Raw genomic sequence first — 18,072 nt, forward strand, 5'->3', positions numbered from 1 at the left:
TAGTGTGACAGTCACACTGACCCCTGGCTCCCACCATTGCCTCTACAAGGAAAAAGGCAGAGCCACCAAGTGCCAAGCTTTATTGTTCTTTATTGTTCCGCTCCTGCTGCCCCAGGAGTAGGGCTGGCTGAGGCTCTGGGCCCAGATCCTGGGCCTCCCTTGCCCTTCCTAGAACATGCTGGAGCTCAGCCTGGGCACTGTATAAGCCATTGGCCTCCTGCACATGGAAAAGGTAGAATGCACCTGCCCACAGCAGCAGTCCTACATTGGGGGTCCAGAGCAGTATGGCAGCTTCCCTGGCCTCTCCTCCAGCAGCCAGGACACACAGCAATGCCAGAAGCAGCAGCCCCAGGCCAATCACATAGCTGGCGAAGGCGGCCCACCAGCGAGCCTGAGCCATGCCCAGACCCAGCTCCGTCCACGCCTCCCTTAACACACTCATCAAGGGCAACCTCTCTGCTGGTCCTAGAACAGGGCAGGGCAGTAGGACAGGAGAGAGTCAGAGTGGAAGGGTTGCTTCAAGTGGGGAAAGGGCCACGGGAAAGGGTGGGGGTGACTCACCGTGAGTAGAGCCGGGGTTCTGCTGTGGGGGGCTTTGCCTCACACACAGAGTAGCCATCAGGGCTTCATGATCAGAGAGGGGGGTGCCACTGTGAGGGTCGTAGCCTGTAGTGGTTTCAAGACTCTTACAGGAGATGTAAAACCCAGAAACTGCCTAGGAAAAGTAAGGGCCAGAGAGAGAACCTTATATATGAGGGCCTCTTCCCAGAGAACCGGCTCCTGGCTACCCCACTTTCCAACCATCAGTAGTCCAAGACTAGACTAGCTGAGCAAAGGATCTACATAGGCTGGTGGTAGACAGAGACACACAGCGGATGAAGGCACGCTGGGGAAGGAGCCTGGCCTTGTAAAGCACGTAGTCAATACGGATGCCAAAGGGAAACGGCTTCAGCTCCTGCTGGTTGACGTAGCAGTTCTTGGGCACCATTGTGCTGCCTTCTTCAGAACCCTAAGGGAATCGTTGGCTCATGGTAGGATGTGGGGGAAGGAGGAGGGAGAGAAGCTGGAGATGCGGGTGGGGAAATAACAAGCAAATCCTCACCTTGAAGTCCTGAGTCTCAAGGTAGGCATCGCGAAGCCCTATCCACTCCTTCAGCAGGCAGCAGCCCAGGTCTTCAGGGTGCATGTTGAGGTCTCCACACAACAGAACCACGTCTGCCTTCTTGGATGTGTGGCTGGGGGAACCAGGCTGGTGAGGCAGTTCTTCCCTCACCAGCTCTTCCCTGTGAGTGAGGCCTTGTTCACCCTGAGCCCCCTGGGTCCCATCCCACTTCCCCTTTCAAGCTCAGGCTCACACACTGGATGAACTGGGCCAGTTCCCAAGCTTGGGCCACACGATGTGCTAGGTAGATGTCCTTTCGTCGATTGTATTCGGCATGGAGCTGAGCAAGATAGAAGAGATCACAGCAGTAAGAGTGAGGGTCCCAGGAGTATGTCTGAATCAAGCCTGTATCTGACACTCGGCAGAGTGTTTGATATAGATTGGATACAACTTGCCCATTGCTTCCTTATAAGATCTTGCTCCCACACCTCACCCCCAGGCATTAGAGCTAGAGGAGTACCATCTCTGTGTCCCAGGACGAGGCTGCATGTCCCAGCAGGGAGCTGCATGTCCCAGCCCTAGGCACTGCTCCAGCTTCACTCACATGGGTCACATAGGCGTTGAGCACCACGCCGCTTAGATGGAGCACCAGCAGCCCCACAGCCTTCCCACTGAACCAGTCACCGTGATGGATCTGCAGGCAGGAGGAGGTAGAAACTTAGGGCATCGCCACCCCCTTTCTCCCCATCCCCTGCAGCTCTCTCAGAAGGCTGCCTCTTTTTTTTTTTTTTTTTTTTTTTTTTTAGACGGCGTTTTGCTCTTGTTACCCAGGCTGGAGTGCAATGGCGTGATCTCAGCTCACCGCAACCTCCGCCTCCTGGGTTCAGGCAATTCTCCTGCCTCAGCCTCCTGAGTAGCTGGTATTACAGGCACGCACCACCATGCCCAGCTAATTTTTTGTATTTTTAGTAGAGACGGGGTTTCACCATGTTGACCAGGATGGTCTCGATCTCTTGACCTCATGATCCACCCGCCTCGGCCTCCCAAAGTGCTGGGATTACAGGCTTGAGCCACCGTGCCCGGCCAAAGCTGCCTCTTGTAGCTTATATTACTGGAGGTGGGGAAGGGAGGTGGAAGAGGTCAGAGGTCTGGCTTACCATGTAGGGGTAGCCATTGAGAGTGTAGACGTGCTGGGTGAGCTCCTGGATTGGGTGTTTGGAGAAGACACAGAGGCCACTGCCAATGATTCCGCTGGAAGCCAAGCCCTGCTTAATAACCAGAAAAACAGGGAGAGGCACCCAGCCCTCTTCCCTTCCCTTGTCTTCCAGCTCTGAGCAGCAGTTTTTTCTTTCTCTACTGCTGGGACTAGCCCTAGAACAAAGGCAACAACCTTGGGAGGAGCATGGGGCAGCCAGATAACAAAGCTGAAACGGGCTTAAGTCATAGGACCTTCTTGGTTCACCCTTCTCTCACATCCAGAGAAGAGGAGGCTGGAGGAGTGTAGGATGCAGGCAGGATAGGGAAAGGCTGGCAGAGCCAACAGCCTCCTGGGCTGGTAACAGGCTTCAGGCCAGTGGGCTTCTCACCTGCGGAAGTGGTGTGCAGCTGGGTAGGTAGGCGACAGCTTCCGTCTCAGGTACTGGAAGTCCTGCTCACTCCACACCTAAGGGAAAGGGTGAGGATGCCTGCTTGGCCTTTCCCCAGAGGGGCTGTCTGCCCCCAAGTGCCCTCCTCCCAGCCTGGGTTCTGTGCGGTGCTGCACAACCTCACCTCCTCCAGTAGAGCCAGGTCGAAGCTCTCCTTGTTCAGAAAGTCTCCCAGGCGCTTCATGCGGTCGGCCCGGTGTTTGCTCAAGTAGGGAATGCCCCTAAGGAAGGACAGAGCGGGGCAGGGGAGGTGACTGCTGGGACCACGGGGGCTGGGGCCAGATGCGGACTTCGGAGGTTCGGGTTCCCCTTACACCCTGAGATCGTGGGGTGGGATGGGGCGGTGGACGGGCGGTGAGGAAGGCTGCATGGGTGCGAGCCGAAGGGGCCCCCAGACTGCACTCCGCAGACGCGCTCACCAGCAGTTGAGGTTGAAGATCCGCAGTCGCAGGGAGAAGTTGGGCTTCATGGCGGGATCGCTGCAGGGGTACTAGGCGGCTCGAGCTCCCCGGCGACGACCGCCGGCTCCTCCTCCCCGGGCAGTTCCTTCCTCGCCGGCGGCGCGCACACGTGGGCACCAAGCCTGCGCGGCTTAGGCCCCCGCGTTCCCCAGGCAACCGGCCTGCTCGTCCCGATCCGGCCGGCCGCCAACCCGGAAAGGCGATCCGCTGCTGAAATCCGGGCGCCCAGGCTCGGCGAGGGCCGCGCGCGAGGACCCTGGGTGTCCCGAGAGCGCCCCCGGGCTGACGGCTGCCGGTTCCTTTTCCGCCGAGCTCGTCCCCGGCCGCAGCAGCCCGCGCGCCGGCCGCTCAGCAGCAGGCGCAAAGTTCAGGAAAGGCCCGGCCGCCCCGGGTCCCGCCCCGTGCGAGCGGCGGGGGCGGGGCCGCGCGGTTGCCTGAACGACGCAGTGTTTGTGCTCCTGGGGCGTCCCCGCGCTCGACCATGGGAAGTCCGCAGCCCTGCCGGCCCCAGCGAGCCCGGTGCGGCTCGCCCCCGCTACCCGAGCGGCCGCTGCAGGTGAAGGTGGTGGGGCTCTTCAGCTGCCCCAACTTTCAGATTGCGAAGAGCGCTGCTGAGGTAACCGCAGAGAAACCTCTGTCGCGGGCGGCCCTGCCAGCTCCCGGCTCTCGGCCCCGAGGACTGCGGGCACAGCGCCTCCGCGAGGCGGCGTGGGTAGAGGCTTCACGGGCGGAGGAATGGGCTGGCGTGGCCGGGCTGGGCGGGCTCCGTCTGGAGGACCAGGAGGAGAGTGTAGGGGGCAAGTTAGGGTCTGGGGGCGGGCGTTCGACTTCGCGACCTTTAAAGGGAAAACCGAGCGAAGGAAGGGTTCTGAACCGTGCTGGGAAATAAGGTCATCCCCACCCACACACACATACATATCCACTGATTTTATTCCACGTCAATTTTTTGTTGAATTATAGATTATAAAATTTTTGGAAAAATGATTACTGTATAACTAGCTGAGTTTACAGTCCCCCTCCTTCCCCAAGCGATTTTTGTAAACTGTTCCTTCGGGGAGGAATTATCTGAATTCTCGAGCCTTTACTGCATTCCAATTGAACTAGATGCTTCACGGATTTCTTAATAAATAGTTCACAAGTGCTTTGGAAAACCGTTTCTTTGTAAACACTCAGGACGGTATTAAAGGAAAAGCACTTGAGGAAACTGGAAGAATTTGGCCAGATCAGTCATGCTGCAGCACACTTACAACCTGAAATGCAGCAGAAATGTATGAAATGTCAGAATGTAGAATTCAGCCCTTCTTAGAGGGTTTGCGCCAGAGATGCTGCCCCTGCCAAGCTTCTCACCAAACCTCAACTTGACCCCACGACCATGCCTTAATTAACGTTTGTAACTCCCGAAATACCCAGCTGGATACTTGACAACAAAATGTTCCCAAATAGAAGACATTTTGGGCGTGGTGACTCGCGCCTGTAATCCCAGCACTTTGGGAGGCAGAGGCTGAGTTCGAGACCAGCTTGGCCAACGTGTTGAAACGCCGTCTTGACTAAAAATGCAAAAAATAAGCCGGACATGGTGGCAGGCATTTATAATCCCAGCTGCTCGGGAGTCTGAGCCATAAGAATGGCTTGAACCCGGTGGGCGCAGGTTGCAGTGAGCTGAGATCATGCCACTGTACTCCAGTCTGGGTCACAGAGCCAGACAGACCATTCCTGTCTCAAAATAAATAAATAAATCATAAAACAAGTGATCAGAAGTCTGTGAAAATAATACATGGATCATCGAAAGTAGAAGTTGTGGTCTGTGTTGCTTGGGCAGATGGGATCAGCAACCTTTTTTACCAAAGTTAATGGCCGTAAAGTTAATTACAAACTTAATGTATTTAATGAGTTTCAGATACTTTTTTTCTCGTTCTTCTTTGCCTTTTTTTCTGAAGGCGCATATTTTCTTTGACGACTCCACATTGTAATGAAAATGTTGGCAAGTTTTTTTCTGTAAAGTCCAGGCAGTAAATATATTAGGCCTTCTGGGCAATAGGGTCTCAGTCACACCTATTTAGCTTTGTCCGGTGTTTCAAAAGCAGACACAGGCGTGGAAATGAATGACAGCATTACAGTAAAACTTTATTATGGACACCAAATTTAACTTGCATATAATTTTCACATAACATGAAATACAATTATTTTGATTTTTTAAAACTGTTTACAAATTCCAGCCCCTGCTGTAGAAGACACTAGGTTGAGAAAACAATGTCTTTATTATCTTAATAATGTCAATTTTCTCTTTCTTAAACTTTTACCTACTGTAGTTATATTCCAGTATGAAAATTCAACTAGTTCTTTTTTTTTTTTTTTTTTTTTTTTTGGTAGAGTGGGGGTCTTACTATGTTGCCTAGGCTGGTCTTGAACTCCTGGACTCAAGCAATCCTCCTGTCTCAACTTCCAGAAGTGCTGGGATTATAGGCGTGGGCCACGATGTCCAACGTCTAGTTCTGTCTTAATAAAGAATATCTGAATATATTCTTAACCTGATCATTTATGAGTAATCCCACCTGCCTGATTAATTGACAAAGATTTAGATTTGTGTTGAGTGTTCTCTTACGAATAAATAATAAATGTTTGAGATGATGGATATACTAATGATAAGTATATATTATATGTATTGAGACATCACTATCCCATAAATATGTACACAAAAGATTGAGACTTGTAGAGAGTAAGAATATTGTATACATTTTAATTTGAATGTAGTCCGTTCTATAACAAATACTAAATTATTAAAAAGATATGATGTGTTTCATTTGGAAACTGTTGTATTTATAGTTTGTTCTAGATTGTTAGAAATAGCAGTCAACCTGCAGTATAGTATTGCTTCAAACTGAGAAGACGCTGGAACTGAGAAACAGGACATGTCACCTGTTGCTTGAGGACAGGAGGAAATGGCCTGATTGTCATTGCCCTCTTCCTGAGGGTTCCCAAAGTGGGCCTCACTCACATCCTGGTTTTCTCCCCTTGGAATACTCACCCCTGATGACGTACGCCAGGTCAGCACCCTCTTTTGGACCATACAGGGCCTCCAAGCACTATCCCCAGCAGGGAAGGTGCCACCTGCAACAGCTGTGCTTTTCCCGTTGGTCCATCCACTTCCCAGACCCACTCAGAAAAGGGGCCTGTTAATGCCTCACCTGCCTTCTGTTGCTTTAGAGGGAGACAGAGTATAACTAGCATCAGGAACCAAACCTAGAGTGCTAACCAGTAAGAATTTTCTCTGTTTCCTACACACAATCTATGTCAAACTAAAACATAATCAGTAGCTAAACCTAAACTGGTTTTGTGTTTACTTCACTTTTTCGTAAGAGGTATAACCACAACAGTATCATTTTGGTAATTTCCCATACATCAGTGAATTAAAGCAAGAACATTTATTTATTTATTTATTTTAGTTATACGTAAAGTATCTATAGATCCACTGAGGTTCCCCAAGAGTTTAACTTAGGGAAAAACTAGGCCTAAGAGAAGACAGCAGATCACAAAGCTATTGGCGTTAACCCATTTATTTATTCCTTTGTTCATTCGGTTGCTATGTATAGATTGGCTACTATGTGCCAGAGGTTGTGGCAAGTGAAAACATAGGAAGAAGACTAAGACATAGTTCTTTTTTTTTTTTTTTTTTTTTTTTTGAGATAGTCCCACTCTGTTGTGCACAGGCTGGAGTGCAGTGGCATAATCTCAGCTCACTGCAACCTCTGCCTCCTGAGTTCAAGTGGTTCTCTTGCCTCAGTCTGGTATTACAGGCAGACACCTACGATGCCTAACTAATTTTTTGTATTTTTAGTAGACAGGTTTTTTGCCATGTTGGCCAGGCTGGTCTTGAACTCCTGACCTCAGGTGATCTGCCTACCTCAGCTTCCCAAAGTGCTGGGATTACAGGCGTGAGCCACCACAGCCAGCCTCTAAGACAGTTCTTGGCTTCAAGACACTTATGCATATAAGTTCCCTGGCCTAGGGAGCAACTTGGAAGGAAACACAAGGGCCTCTGAGAACGAACAAGGAGTATCCCAGTCAGACTGCATGGCCTTAGTGTGTGTTGTATAAAACTTCTGGAAACCCTGTAAAAATCGGGAGACATGATTTTGACTTTAAAAGAGAACTAACTATAAAATAATTCTATTTTGAAACCCAGAATCTGAAGAATAATCATCCATCCAAATTTGAAGATCCTATATTAGTTCCTCTTCAAGAATTTGCATGGCATCAATATCTACAGGAGAAAAAAAGGGTAAAGGATATTTGGGGTGTCGGGGATATAGACAACAAGCCAAGTTTTGCCTGAATTATTTATGCATTGTTTGAGAAAAACTGAAAGAGTAATTTTAGTGTAACTAGATTTTATTTCTCTAAATTATGTACTTTTCCTAAATTATATTATTTACCAAGCTGGGTTTTTTGTTTCTGAGACAGGATCTCACTCTGTTACCCAGGCTGGAGTGCAGTGGAGCAATCTTGGCTCACTGTAGCCTCAACCTCATGGATTCAAGCAAGTCTCCTGCTTTAGTCCCCTAAGTAGCTGGGATTATAGGCACACACCACAATGCTGGCTAATTTTGTATTTTTTTTTTTTTTTATTTTTGTATTTTTCTTTTTTCCTTTTTTTTTTTTTTTTGAGACGGAGTTTCGCTCTTGTTACCCAGGCTGGAGTGCAATGGCGCGATCTCAGCTCACCGCAACCTCCGCCTCCTGGGTTCAGGCAATTCTCCTGCCTCAGCCTCCTGAGTAGCTGGGATTACAGGCACGCGTCACCATGCCCAGCTAATTTTTGTATTTTTCTAAGAGATGGGGTTTTACCATGTTGCCCAAGCTAGTCTCAAACTCCTGAGCTCAAGCAATTCCCCTACCTTGGGCTCCTGCAGTGCTGGGATTACAAGCGTGAGTCACTGAGACCAGCTACCAAGCTGTTTTTTAGTTTGTTTTTTTTGTTTTGTTTTTTTAGTACAACATTTACAGGATTTTCCTCTGGAAAGCATGAGATAAAAGTAAGATCGATGGTGCCATTTACTGCTGAGGATGGTTAGTTACCCTGTCTCCCTGCACATCACTTACACTCCCTCTCATATCCTGGCACTCAGGTTAACATGGCTTGGTCTTCTTGGTCCTTAAACTCTGGAAAGTGTTGACGGTATACATCACAGAGACTTCTATGGGACTGTTGCCTGGGGAAGCTCTGATAACAGGCACTGAGCGCCCGGAGGGCAACCCTGTCCTAGTGGAAGCTTCTTTCTCTGCCTTCTCCCCTCTATCTGTACCCTCAGAGAACTCCACACCTTAGGGCCAGCAGAGCTTGTCCAGGGATGATAGGTCTCCCCTTGGATGACAATGGGATCAGTTGGTAGTGCTGCCTAGAGCGTGTGATAAGAAGGATACTAAAGTGGCATCCTGGCTTAGCAATATCTTATGTTGCGGAGGGTGGGATGCTTGTCACCCCTGGCCTAGTCTTGTAGACAGTCCCAGTCGTAGTTTCCCTGGCCACCCTGTCTCCCCCATGGCTAATGAAACCTCATTTCCTTTGACCAGAGCAGTTTCAGTTGTTCTGTGCTAGATTGCACAAGGATGTCCCATGATCTTGTGATTAAGTATCATGGGTAATGCGGCTTTATGAGACCACTTCAGTCTCTGTTCAGTCACATGAACGGTGCAAGACTGAATAAAAATACCATTGGTTAAGATTAACATGTTTATAACCTTAAAACATTTTCATTGGGATTCAGATAGAACCAAACACTTATAATGATGCTTATTATATGACAGATACTACTCCAGACAAACACAAACACACGCATACATGCACACACATATTCTTTTTTTCTTTTTTCTTTTTTTTTGGGGTGGGGGTAGAAACAGGGTCTCGCTATTTTGCCCAGGCTGGTCTCAAACTTCTGGCTTCAAACAACCCTCCTGCCTTGGCCTCCCAAAGTGTTGGGATTACAGGCATGAGCCACTGTCCCCAGCTTATATACATAAATTTTAATTTTTCCAACAACTTGGGTGACCAGTGGTCCTGGTTTGCCTGGGACTGAGGGGTTTCCAAGGATGTGGGAATTTCAGTGCCAAAAGTAGGATAGTCCTAGGCAGAACTGAACTATGGGTCACTGTAATATAAAACAATACTTTAAAAAATTCTTTTATTATTATTGTTATTTACAAGGCCAGGCACAGTTCAAGACCAGCCTGGGCAACATTTTATTCTTAATAATCAAACTTATTATGTGGCCTACCAGTGTCATGCTCTCCACCCACAGGAAAGCTATGATCTCATGGTTTGTGGTTTGCACCCACTCCTCTTTTACATTCCCACCAGACTGTAGGAAATTGGTGTGGATTCTATTCCCCAGTTTCCCTCCCCTTTCAGCCTGGGTTCCCTCAAAATGTTTTGTGTTCTCTTCCTCCTGCCTTTCTCATGGGTCTTCATGGAGGCTTTCTAGTTCCTCATTGCTGCTGCTTTCTCCCTGTGATGTTCCTTATCCTCCCTTTCTTCTTCCTCTCCCCCTCCTCCTCTGGCTGTTTGTCACCTGTACCTTTTCTTCCTTCTCAGGGCAGTTTCTTTTTTTTCATCAATGTAAGCATTGTGTCTTGTGTCTTAGGTAGTGCTTCCTAGCACATTTGGTCTCTCTGAATCAACTCATGAGCTTCAACTGGCCTTAGGCTTCAGCAAAATGTAGTGTCACCCTAAGGGGATGACTTCAGGGCCATTGGGAAGGTCTCTCTCCTCCAAACAAGGAAGCTTCATACTCTGAGTGCTGAAGGCCCTAGAAGCCGTCAGGTCCATGCTGTTCACTTGAGGCAGGCAAGCATGCCTCCCTACGTGGAGAGGAGACAGAGCAAAGCATTTACATCTTTAGCCTCCAAATAAAATGTACTTTCTACTGCATTTCCCCCAAGAAGCTAGCTAAAATAGCCACAATAATTTTTTTTTCTCCTGTTTAGAAAGCTTTGGGTCCCAGCCAGGTGTAGTGGCTCACACCTGTAATCCCAGCACTTTGGGAGGCCGAGACAGGTGATCCACTGAGGTCAGAAGTTTGAGACCAGCCTGGCCAACATGGTGAAACCCTGTCTCTACTAAAAATATAAAAATAGCCGGGCATGGTGGAGGGCTCCTGTAATCCCAGCTACTTGGAGGCTGAGGCAGGAGACTCACTTGAACCCAGGAGGTGGAGGTTTCAGTGAGCTGAGATCACACCATTGCCCTTTAGCTTGAGCCACAAAGCAAGACTCTGTCTCAAAAAAAAAAAAAAAAAAAAGAAGAAAGACAAGAAACTTTTGGGTCCTATAAAATATGATATCACTGATAAACACTCCAGGAATTATCAGTGTAATTTGTCAGCATAAACAAGTTTCTTATCTGTCTAGAAGCAGGTTTTGATAAGGGCATAGGAAGCAAGTGATAGGATATTAAATCTCCTGAGAGAGGAAAATGAAGCAAGTGGGCAAGTTGAATGTAAATTGTTCTCCAAACTAATATTTCTCCAAGTGCAGTCTCTAGAACAGCAGCACCAGCCCTTCCTAAGAAGTTGTTGGAAATACATGTTCTGGCTGGTTACAGTAGCTCAAACACCTGTAATCCCAACAGTCTGGGAGATTGAGGCAGGAGGATCTTGAGCCTGGGAATTCAGGACCAGCCCAGGCAATATAGTGAGACCCCCATCTCCAAAAGATGAAAAAATAACTAAGTGCAAATACTCAGGCTCCATCCTAGAATCAGAATATGCAGGGAGCGGAAGAGGGAACTCAGATTCAGTGATTCTCATTGCCCACTAAAGTTCGAGCATGGCTATTCCAAATTATTCATGGTTTGCCTGGCTGGCTCTGGGTAATAATAAACCAGATCTCCTCAGAGGGGATGTCCCTCAAGTCCACTGGAGATTTAGAAGGTTTTGTTGATGAAAACACTAACATACTGCATTTTGAGGGGCTGGAAACAGTGCTGAGGAAGGTGAATTTTCTTCCCCACTGCCCCTGATTGTGCTCCAGACTGTTGACCCTCATAAGTCATTTCCTAACCCTATCCCCAACCCCATGCAAAAAACATTTTCTCAGTCCTCTGCATTGAAACCCATGTCTTACCTGGAACCCCTAACCTTTCCAAGTATGCACACAGTAAAAATGTGCTTTAGACATGAAGACAGAGACTGAATTTTGTTTGCAAGTTCATATACAAGTATGCCAGGCTCATGATGATTTTTATGACCAGATTACCATTTATCTTCTATTAGTGTGTTGACCTAAAAGGAAAAAGCTGAAACAAAATTAAGATAAGAATGCTTATTTGGGCCGAGGTTGAGGACTGCAGCCGGGACACACCTCCAGGTTGCGTTGGGGAGTGCTCCAGAGAACAAAATAGAGGCTCAAGTGTTTAAAGAAACAAGAATGAATCAGAAGAGCAGGTGACTACAAAAGCTGTTGGTCAGGAACTGTCACTGATTTACAGAAGTAGCATTGGTTAGTGATTGGCTATACGTTGTTAAACTATCGGGTGGATGGCATGTCGTGGCTGTTTGGCGTCAGTCTAGAGACCACATTGTGAGTGGAGGTAATTATTTAGCTCAAGGTGGAGTGAGGCGTAACTGCTGTTGCATTTTAAATGCCTTTTTGGGCATGATAATTTAAAAGGGCTGGCATTTCTCGGCTACATTGTTTTTTCATTTGTAACATTTTTATGATTACTTTTTAGATCATTTGCTTTTAGTGATGTCAGATTCTTAAAAAATGTTCTTAAATTCTGAGAGAAAAATTCTAAAGGACAATAAAAACATATTTTTAAAAGATTCAATCCAAGAGTTGACAAACTCAGACCTAGAGTTGATTCCCAGCTCTGGCTTATGAGTTTAGCAAGTTTTCCCCCACTTCTTACTTTTTTTTTGGTCCTTTTCCCTTACAGGAACTGAAAAATGAAACCTGGGAATATTCTTCCTCCGTGATGTCTTTTGTTAATGGTCAGCTCCTGGGTGATGCATTGGATCTGCAGAAATGGGCCCATGAGGTGTGGGATATAGTTGATGTTAAACCCTCTGCACTTTATGACGCACTTGCTGAGGATTTTTCCACTAAATTCTTAAGAGACACCAAGGCAAGTTACACTAATTTTTAAAGAAAAATCATGGAATCTTTGACCCTTTATATTGGTTCAGCATTAATTATTGGTATCCTAATGAAGGAGATTATAAAAAAGTAGGAGTCTAAGTTTAAAGTCTAGTTCCGGTTCCAGTTGCAAAAGGTTATCATATGGTGGTATGTAAAGCAAGTGTATCTCACAGCATGTGGGCTGCACAGAGAGATCATCTCTGGGCAAACATTTCTTCTCCCATTAGAGATGCATATGCATGAATTATCCATTTTAAAATATAAAGACTGCCCCTTCAGAGAAGGTCAAGCCTATCATCCATTCATCTTGAGTATAAAATATTTGAATTAAGACTGTCCAATATCTAGGCAAGAACTAAGAGAATGGCAAGTTGATTGAAGAAAGCTTACGTATTAGAGCATGAACAGATAGTTGGCAAGAGCAAGCCCAGACAGGCTGTGCCAGTGAGGAGGTTTCTAGTGACAGAGGATAGTCATGAAGCATAAGGTCCAGAGGTGAGAGACAGGTATCAGGATGTGATGGCGATAGGGTTGGAGGGACTTTGCAGTTCTGCTCAGAAATCTTGTAGCAACGACTGCATCATGCAGAAAATCATTTCATGCCCATGGCAGCCTGTGCCCACAGTGACTTGGTGATCTGAGCTGTGCAAAGGCAAAGGCCTTGTCTCATTCATCCTTGTGGAAGCACTGCTCAAACAGACCTGAAACATAATAGGTGCTCAGTGAATGTTAGATTGAAAAAAAACTGCACTTTGAAAATTCTAGAAACTCTAGGATGCGGGGAGGAATTTAATGTTCAAATGGTTAATTCCCACAGAGTCAGGAGTCTAGCAGTACATGCTTTGGGAATGGCAAGGGGACAGCAAGGAGGTCACAATTGGTGGGGAATGAAGCTAGGAAAATGAGTTTCAGTCAAGATTCTTGGTGCCAGCATTACCAAGCTGATTGATTGAAAGAGAAAAGGTGTGTATTGAAAGGATACTAGTTATCTCACAATTGACGGGAAAGCTGGACAGCAGCTTTGGAAAACAGGCAGGAATCAACGAGGCCTGGCAGCAGGAAGACGTGGTCAGAGTCACACCGCAGGGATGTGTGGCCAGGGAAGTGGCACAGCACTGCTGGCCCTTGTCCACACCACCTCCTTCACCGAGATTAACTGCTCAACGCTCCAGTGCCTGCATCATCACCCCTAGAGACCTAAGCCCAGGCAGGAGCACCTAGCTGGCAAGCCTAGGTCATATTCCCAAAACCTGGTGCTCTCAGCATGGGGAGAGGGAGAATCTAACCCCTTTAGGATCTAGTGAAGGTGGTGGGACCCTGCAAGAAGTTCCCCAGATAGGAAGGGTATTCAGATTTTAATTAGGGGAAAAAAAATCCAGTAGATCCTAACAAAAGTTTGAGGCCAAATTATGATTTATTGTGCATCTGAACGGAGGAGTTAGATTTTATCCAGAAGAAAACTGAACCAACAAAGCTTTCCATAAAGAGTATAATGTAATCCTCTTTGCTCTTTATTGTTGTTGTTGTTGTTGAGACAGAGTCTTGCTGTCTTGCCAGGCTGGAGTGCAGTGGTGCAACTCAGCTCACTGCAACTTCTGCCTCCCGGGGTCAAGCAATTCTTCTGCCTCAGCCTCCGGAGTAGATGGGACTACAGGCACAAACCACCATGCCCAGCTAATTTTTGTATTTTTAGTAGAGACAGGGCTCCACCATATTGACCGGGCTGGTCTTGAACTCCTGACCTCTTGATCCGCCAGCCTCGGCCTCCCAAAGTAGTAGGATTGTAGTGTGAGCCACTGCGCCCAGCCCTGTTTGCTCTTTTGGAAAAATATTTAGGTCTGTGCAGAAGTAGGCTGGAGTAGGGGAGAGCTTGGCAGCAGGGAATTGGAAAGCAGCTATAGCAGCATGAGCTAGACATAATGAAAGCCTGAAATAATTTGAGGCAGTGAGGATGGAGGACCTCAATTCCAGAGACAATCCTTAGATTTTTTTTTTTAATTGCACAGAGGGTGGGCTTTTCTTGCTAAATAAAACCCAAGAATTTGTTTACTTCTGGTTAGAACAATATGGTAGACAAATATGCTTGCCTGTTTGGCTGCTAGGTGACTGGGACATTACCTTGTGTTACAGTCATTTGAACTCTTATATTGGCATTTTCAGAACTATCTACTCTGGACTACCTCATAAAGATAATATCTTGATGCACAGAGAAGTTTAATGGTGCCTGGATGGACAGTAAGTCCATTTCCTGAGTCACCCATGATTACCAGTATATCATCTTTATCATTCTGAGCCTCTGAAGTTTACTATATTATTATGCCTCCTATTCTTTAGTTACGCTAGTCTCTTTTGTAATTAAGAACTTGTACAGACACTGAGAGGCACAAATTAATTATAATTAGTGTGAATGTAATACTTCATTGCTAGATGCCAGATAGCACAATGTTATTTCAGTCTTTTAATTTTTAAAAAAAGTTAGAGTGACATATAATAATATGATGCATTTAATGTCATTCATTTCCTAGATTCCTAAGAAAGAGAGCAGGATAAATTATGCACCTTGTTCAATAAGATGTTTTTTTCTTTCTTTCTTTTTGTTTTTTGAGATAGAGTCTGTCACCCAGGCTGGAATGCAGTGGTACGATCATGGATCACTGCAGTCTCAAACCTCCCTGGGCTCAGGTGATCCTACTGCCTCAGCCTCCCGAGTAGCTGGGACTACAGACACATGCCACCATGTCTAGCTAATTTTTAAATTTTTTTGTAAAGACAGGATCTCAACATGTTGCCCAGGCTGGTTTCAAACTCCTGGGCTCAAGTGATCCACCCACCTTGACCTCCTAAAGTGCTGGGATTACAGGCATGAGCCAAGGTGGCATTTTCATGTAGGAGAATGGTGCCCAAGATTTGAAATGTACTCCATTAAATATGCTTTGGCTACTAAGTGAATACTATTGTGTCGAAACTAGCATTTTCATTACTAATGCCTCTCTTTATAGGGCTAGATAAGGTATCACAAATGTTTTTTTCTACCAGAAAGGATATCAAGTGAAAATAAGCTGGGGACACCTGTGCATGTGAGAGTGTTACTGAATATAACTTGAAAGCCCAGCATCCTTCTTTTCCCGACCTCTGGTGCTATACCTGCTGTGGATGCAGGGACCTGATTTTCCCACTCAGAACAGATGTGGCCTGGCTCTGGTTAGCGAATCTTTGCTGTCTCTGAAAATCTGGGACACACGGTAACCAAAGCCATGGTGTTCATGATGGATCTTTCCCAAAAGTACTCAGGAAAGAAGAGAAGTAGAGAAGAATCCCCGGTCTGTTTTCTTCCCCCAACTAGGTGCGGCTATTTCCACACCCCTAGTTGTGATGTAGTAGATATCTAGGCCATGTGTTTCACTCCTGTGAGATAGGTTAATGTTTTCCAGAGCTTTCACTACTGAAGGATTTTAAAGATGTATAATATGGGCTGGGTGCTGGGGCTCATGCCTATAATTCCAGCATTTTGGGAGGCCAAGGCAGGTGGATCCCTTGAGCTCAGGAGTTCGAGACCAGCCTGGGCAACATGGTGAAACCCCATCTCCACCGAAAATACAAAAATTAGCCAGATATGCTGGCTATGCATGTCTGTAGTCACAGCTACTTGGGAGGCTGAAGTAGTAGGATCACTTGTGCCCAGGAAGTCGAGACTGCAGTGATCCAAGATGGTGCCACTGCACCCCAGCCTGTGGGACAGAGCCAGATCCTGTCTCAAAAATAAACAAATAAATACAGTAATAAAAATAAAAATGTGTGAAGTGGGTTGTAAAAGCTTGATAAAATGAAATAAATGAATATAAGTCATTCACTTAATTTTACTGTTATATTATCCATTGGTAATGTTATTGAAATATTATCACTAAAAATATTGTATCTGCTATATTTATGGTAATTTGTAAAAAACTTTCTTTTAAGACATAGACCTGCATTATATTTTTTCTCTTTATCTCCATAGCACAATTTTGTGTTTTTGGACATTTGTATTGATTCTTCTCCAATTGGAAGATTGATTTTTGAGGTAAGACCTTTTTTTTTTTTTTAATACATCTGTGGGGGTAGGTTCTGTAACTGTTGGACTGTTAAATATTTAATCTTTGAAACCTTTTGTCTTTATTTTGTAGCTATACTGTGATGTGTGTCCCAAAACATGTAAAAATTTTCAGGTCTTGTGCACAGGAAAAGCAGGGTTTTCTCAAAGTGGCATAAGGCTACATTACAAAGATTCCATTTTTCATCGAATAGTACCAAATGGCTGGATACAAGGAGGGGGTGAGTTTAAAATCTTAAAAACAACTTAATTGCAATATCAAATGAGACAGTCCAAACCTTTGTTTATTTATCTTTATGAAATGTATGTAGAATTAGATATACTTAAAATTCTACTTAAATGAAGACAAATAATGCAGTAAGATATTTGTATTCTTTTAAAAAACACCCTAATTATTAAAATAAATAAATCTAAATTATGTTACCAGGAATATTCCACATTCAGAAATGATATAGGAGAGTAGGGTAACATTTTGTTGTACCAAAATGCAATTTCAAGTGCTCATCGAAATTTTTGTACCTAGAAATACGGCGGTTTTAATAAGTGTACTAAGAGCAGGAATTTAAAAATAGAATAAATGGAAAACAACTTATTTCTTACCAAAGATGTTACATTGTTACAAGTAAAAAGTAATGTATAAAGGATTTTGGCTTCTATTTTCTCTTTCTTTTGAGATCAGTCCTTTGGTTTTTTATACTCTGATTAAAAGCACGAAATTAAATTTTGGGGGATATTCCATAGGGAACAACCAGGCAGCAATTTACAAATAACTGTCTTAGTGTCAAAGGAGATTTGCTTGAACTCGATGACAAATGCAGAAGCTTAAATTAGTGTTTACCTTTTTGTGTATGATCTGGGACATTCTGAGGCTGATGAGGAGAAAAATATAGATACATTCCAAGCATCCTGCATGTTAAAGCACTTCCCCTTTGGTTCTCCAAAATGAGATCATATCACAAATATTGTCATCTAACCTCACTTTTAAATGTTTTTCCATATTGTGTCTTTCCACTTAATATGTGGTATCCATCTTCTGGTGTTAACAAACATAAGCATACAAAATGTTTAGCGTCTGCCAAGTTGTGTTTTTTTTTTTTTTATCATATTGCTATACAAGTTTAGTTAATTCCCCATTGGTGAACATTTAGATGGTTTTCCATTTTTGGTTAGTATAAAACATTTCTTCTGGGGGCCTGTTGGCATCAGGGCCCCTGACACTGAGTTCACTGTTGACTCTCATGTGCTAGGCTCTCAGATGCTGGGTTTTTTTTGTTTGTTTGTTTTGTTTTGTTGTTTTGTTTTGTTTGAGACAGAATCTCACTCTGTCGCCTAGGCTGGATTGCAGTGGCGTGATCTCAGCTCACTGCAACCTCCCCACTCCGGGCTCAAGCAATTCTTTCTGCCTCAGCCTCCCGATTAGCAGGAATTACAGGCATCCACCCCTATACCTGGCTAATTTTTTATTTTTTTAAGTATTTTTTAGTACCTCAACTTGAGTGCCTTGACATTTTTAGTACCTTGATTTTTTTAGCAGCCTCGACCTCCTGGCTCAAGTGATCCTCCCAGCTCAGCCTCCTAAGTAACTGGAACTATAGACATGCACCACCACCATGCCTGGCTAATTTTTGTATTTTTGAG

General features: G+C 45.3%; 2 protein-coding genes across 4 annotated transcripts in view; one reads left to right on the plus strand and one right to left on the minus strand.

Moving 5' to 3' along the window:
• Positions 1–73: 73 nt before the first annotated feature.
• On the minus strand, positions 74–3,706 carry SMPD2 (sphingomyelin phosphodiesterase 2). The gene is made up of 10 exons (XM_003935951.4): positions 3,168–3,706; positions 2,873–2,969; positions 2,689–2,765; positions 2,260–2,353; positions 1,707–1,796; positions 1,360–1,442; positions 1,103–1,235; positions 905–1,009; positions 562–715; positions 74–465 (listed from the first exon to the last, which is right to left on the minus strand). Exons 1-10 carry the CDS (start codon positions 3,215–3,217, stop codon positions 80–82), a joined length of 1,269 nt encoding a protein of 422 aa, XP_003936000.2. The 5' UTR covers positions 3,218–3,706; the 3' UTR covers positions 74–79.
• Positions 3,631–18,072, plus strand: part of PPIL6 (peptidylprolyl isomerase like 6) — a 48,930-nt gene continuing 34,488 nt past the window's right edge. For 2 of the 3 annotated variants that reach the window (XM_010346458.3, XM_074397632.1), the window contains exons 1-5: positions 3,631–3,825; positions 7,393–7,488; positions 12,142–12,330; positions 16,342–16,404; positions 16,508–16,655. In XM_010346458.3, the coding sequence (XP_010344760.2) occupies positions 3,691–3,825; positions 7,393–7,488; positions 12,142–12,330; positions 16,342–16,404; positions 16,508–16,655 (631 nt within the window). In that variant the 5' untranslated portion in view covers positions 3,631–3,690. The remainder of the gene's footprint in view (positions 3,826–7,392; positions 7,489–12,141; positions 12,331–16,341; positions 16,405–16,507; positions 16,656–18,072) is intronic. The other variant, XM_039467620.2, reaches the window with a different exon arrangement.

The sequence above is a fragment of the Saimiri boliviensis genome, chromosome 4, assembly GCF_048565385.1.
Source record: "Saimiri boliviensis isolate mSaiBol1 chromosome 4, mSaiBol1.pri, whole genome shotgun sequence".
In the NCBI taxonomy this organism is placed as follows: domain Eukaryota; kingdom Metazoa; phylum Chordata; class Mammalia; order Primates; family Cebidae; genus Saimiri; species Saimiri boliviensis.

Excerpts from the sequence above, each read along its gene's own strand:
- SMPD2 (XM_003935951.4), bottom strand. The coding sequence starts at position 3,217 with ATGAAGCCCAACTTCTCCCTGCGACTGCGGATCTTCAACCTCAACTGC. Across the intron at positions 1,236-1,359 it reads GAACTGGCCCAGTTCATCCA|CCACACATCCAAGAAGGCAG; the intron begins GTGTGTGAGCCT and ends TGGTTCCCCCAG. Across the intron at positions 716-904 it reads TTGACTACGTGCTTTACAAG|GCAGTTTCTGGGTTTTACAT; the intron begins GCCAGGCTCCTT and ends TACTTTTCCTAG.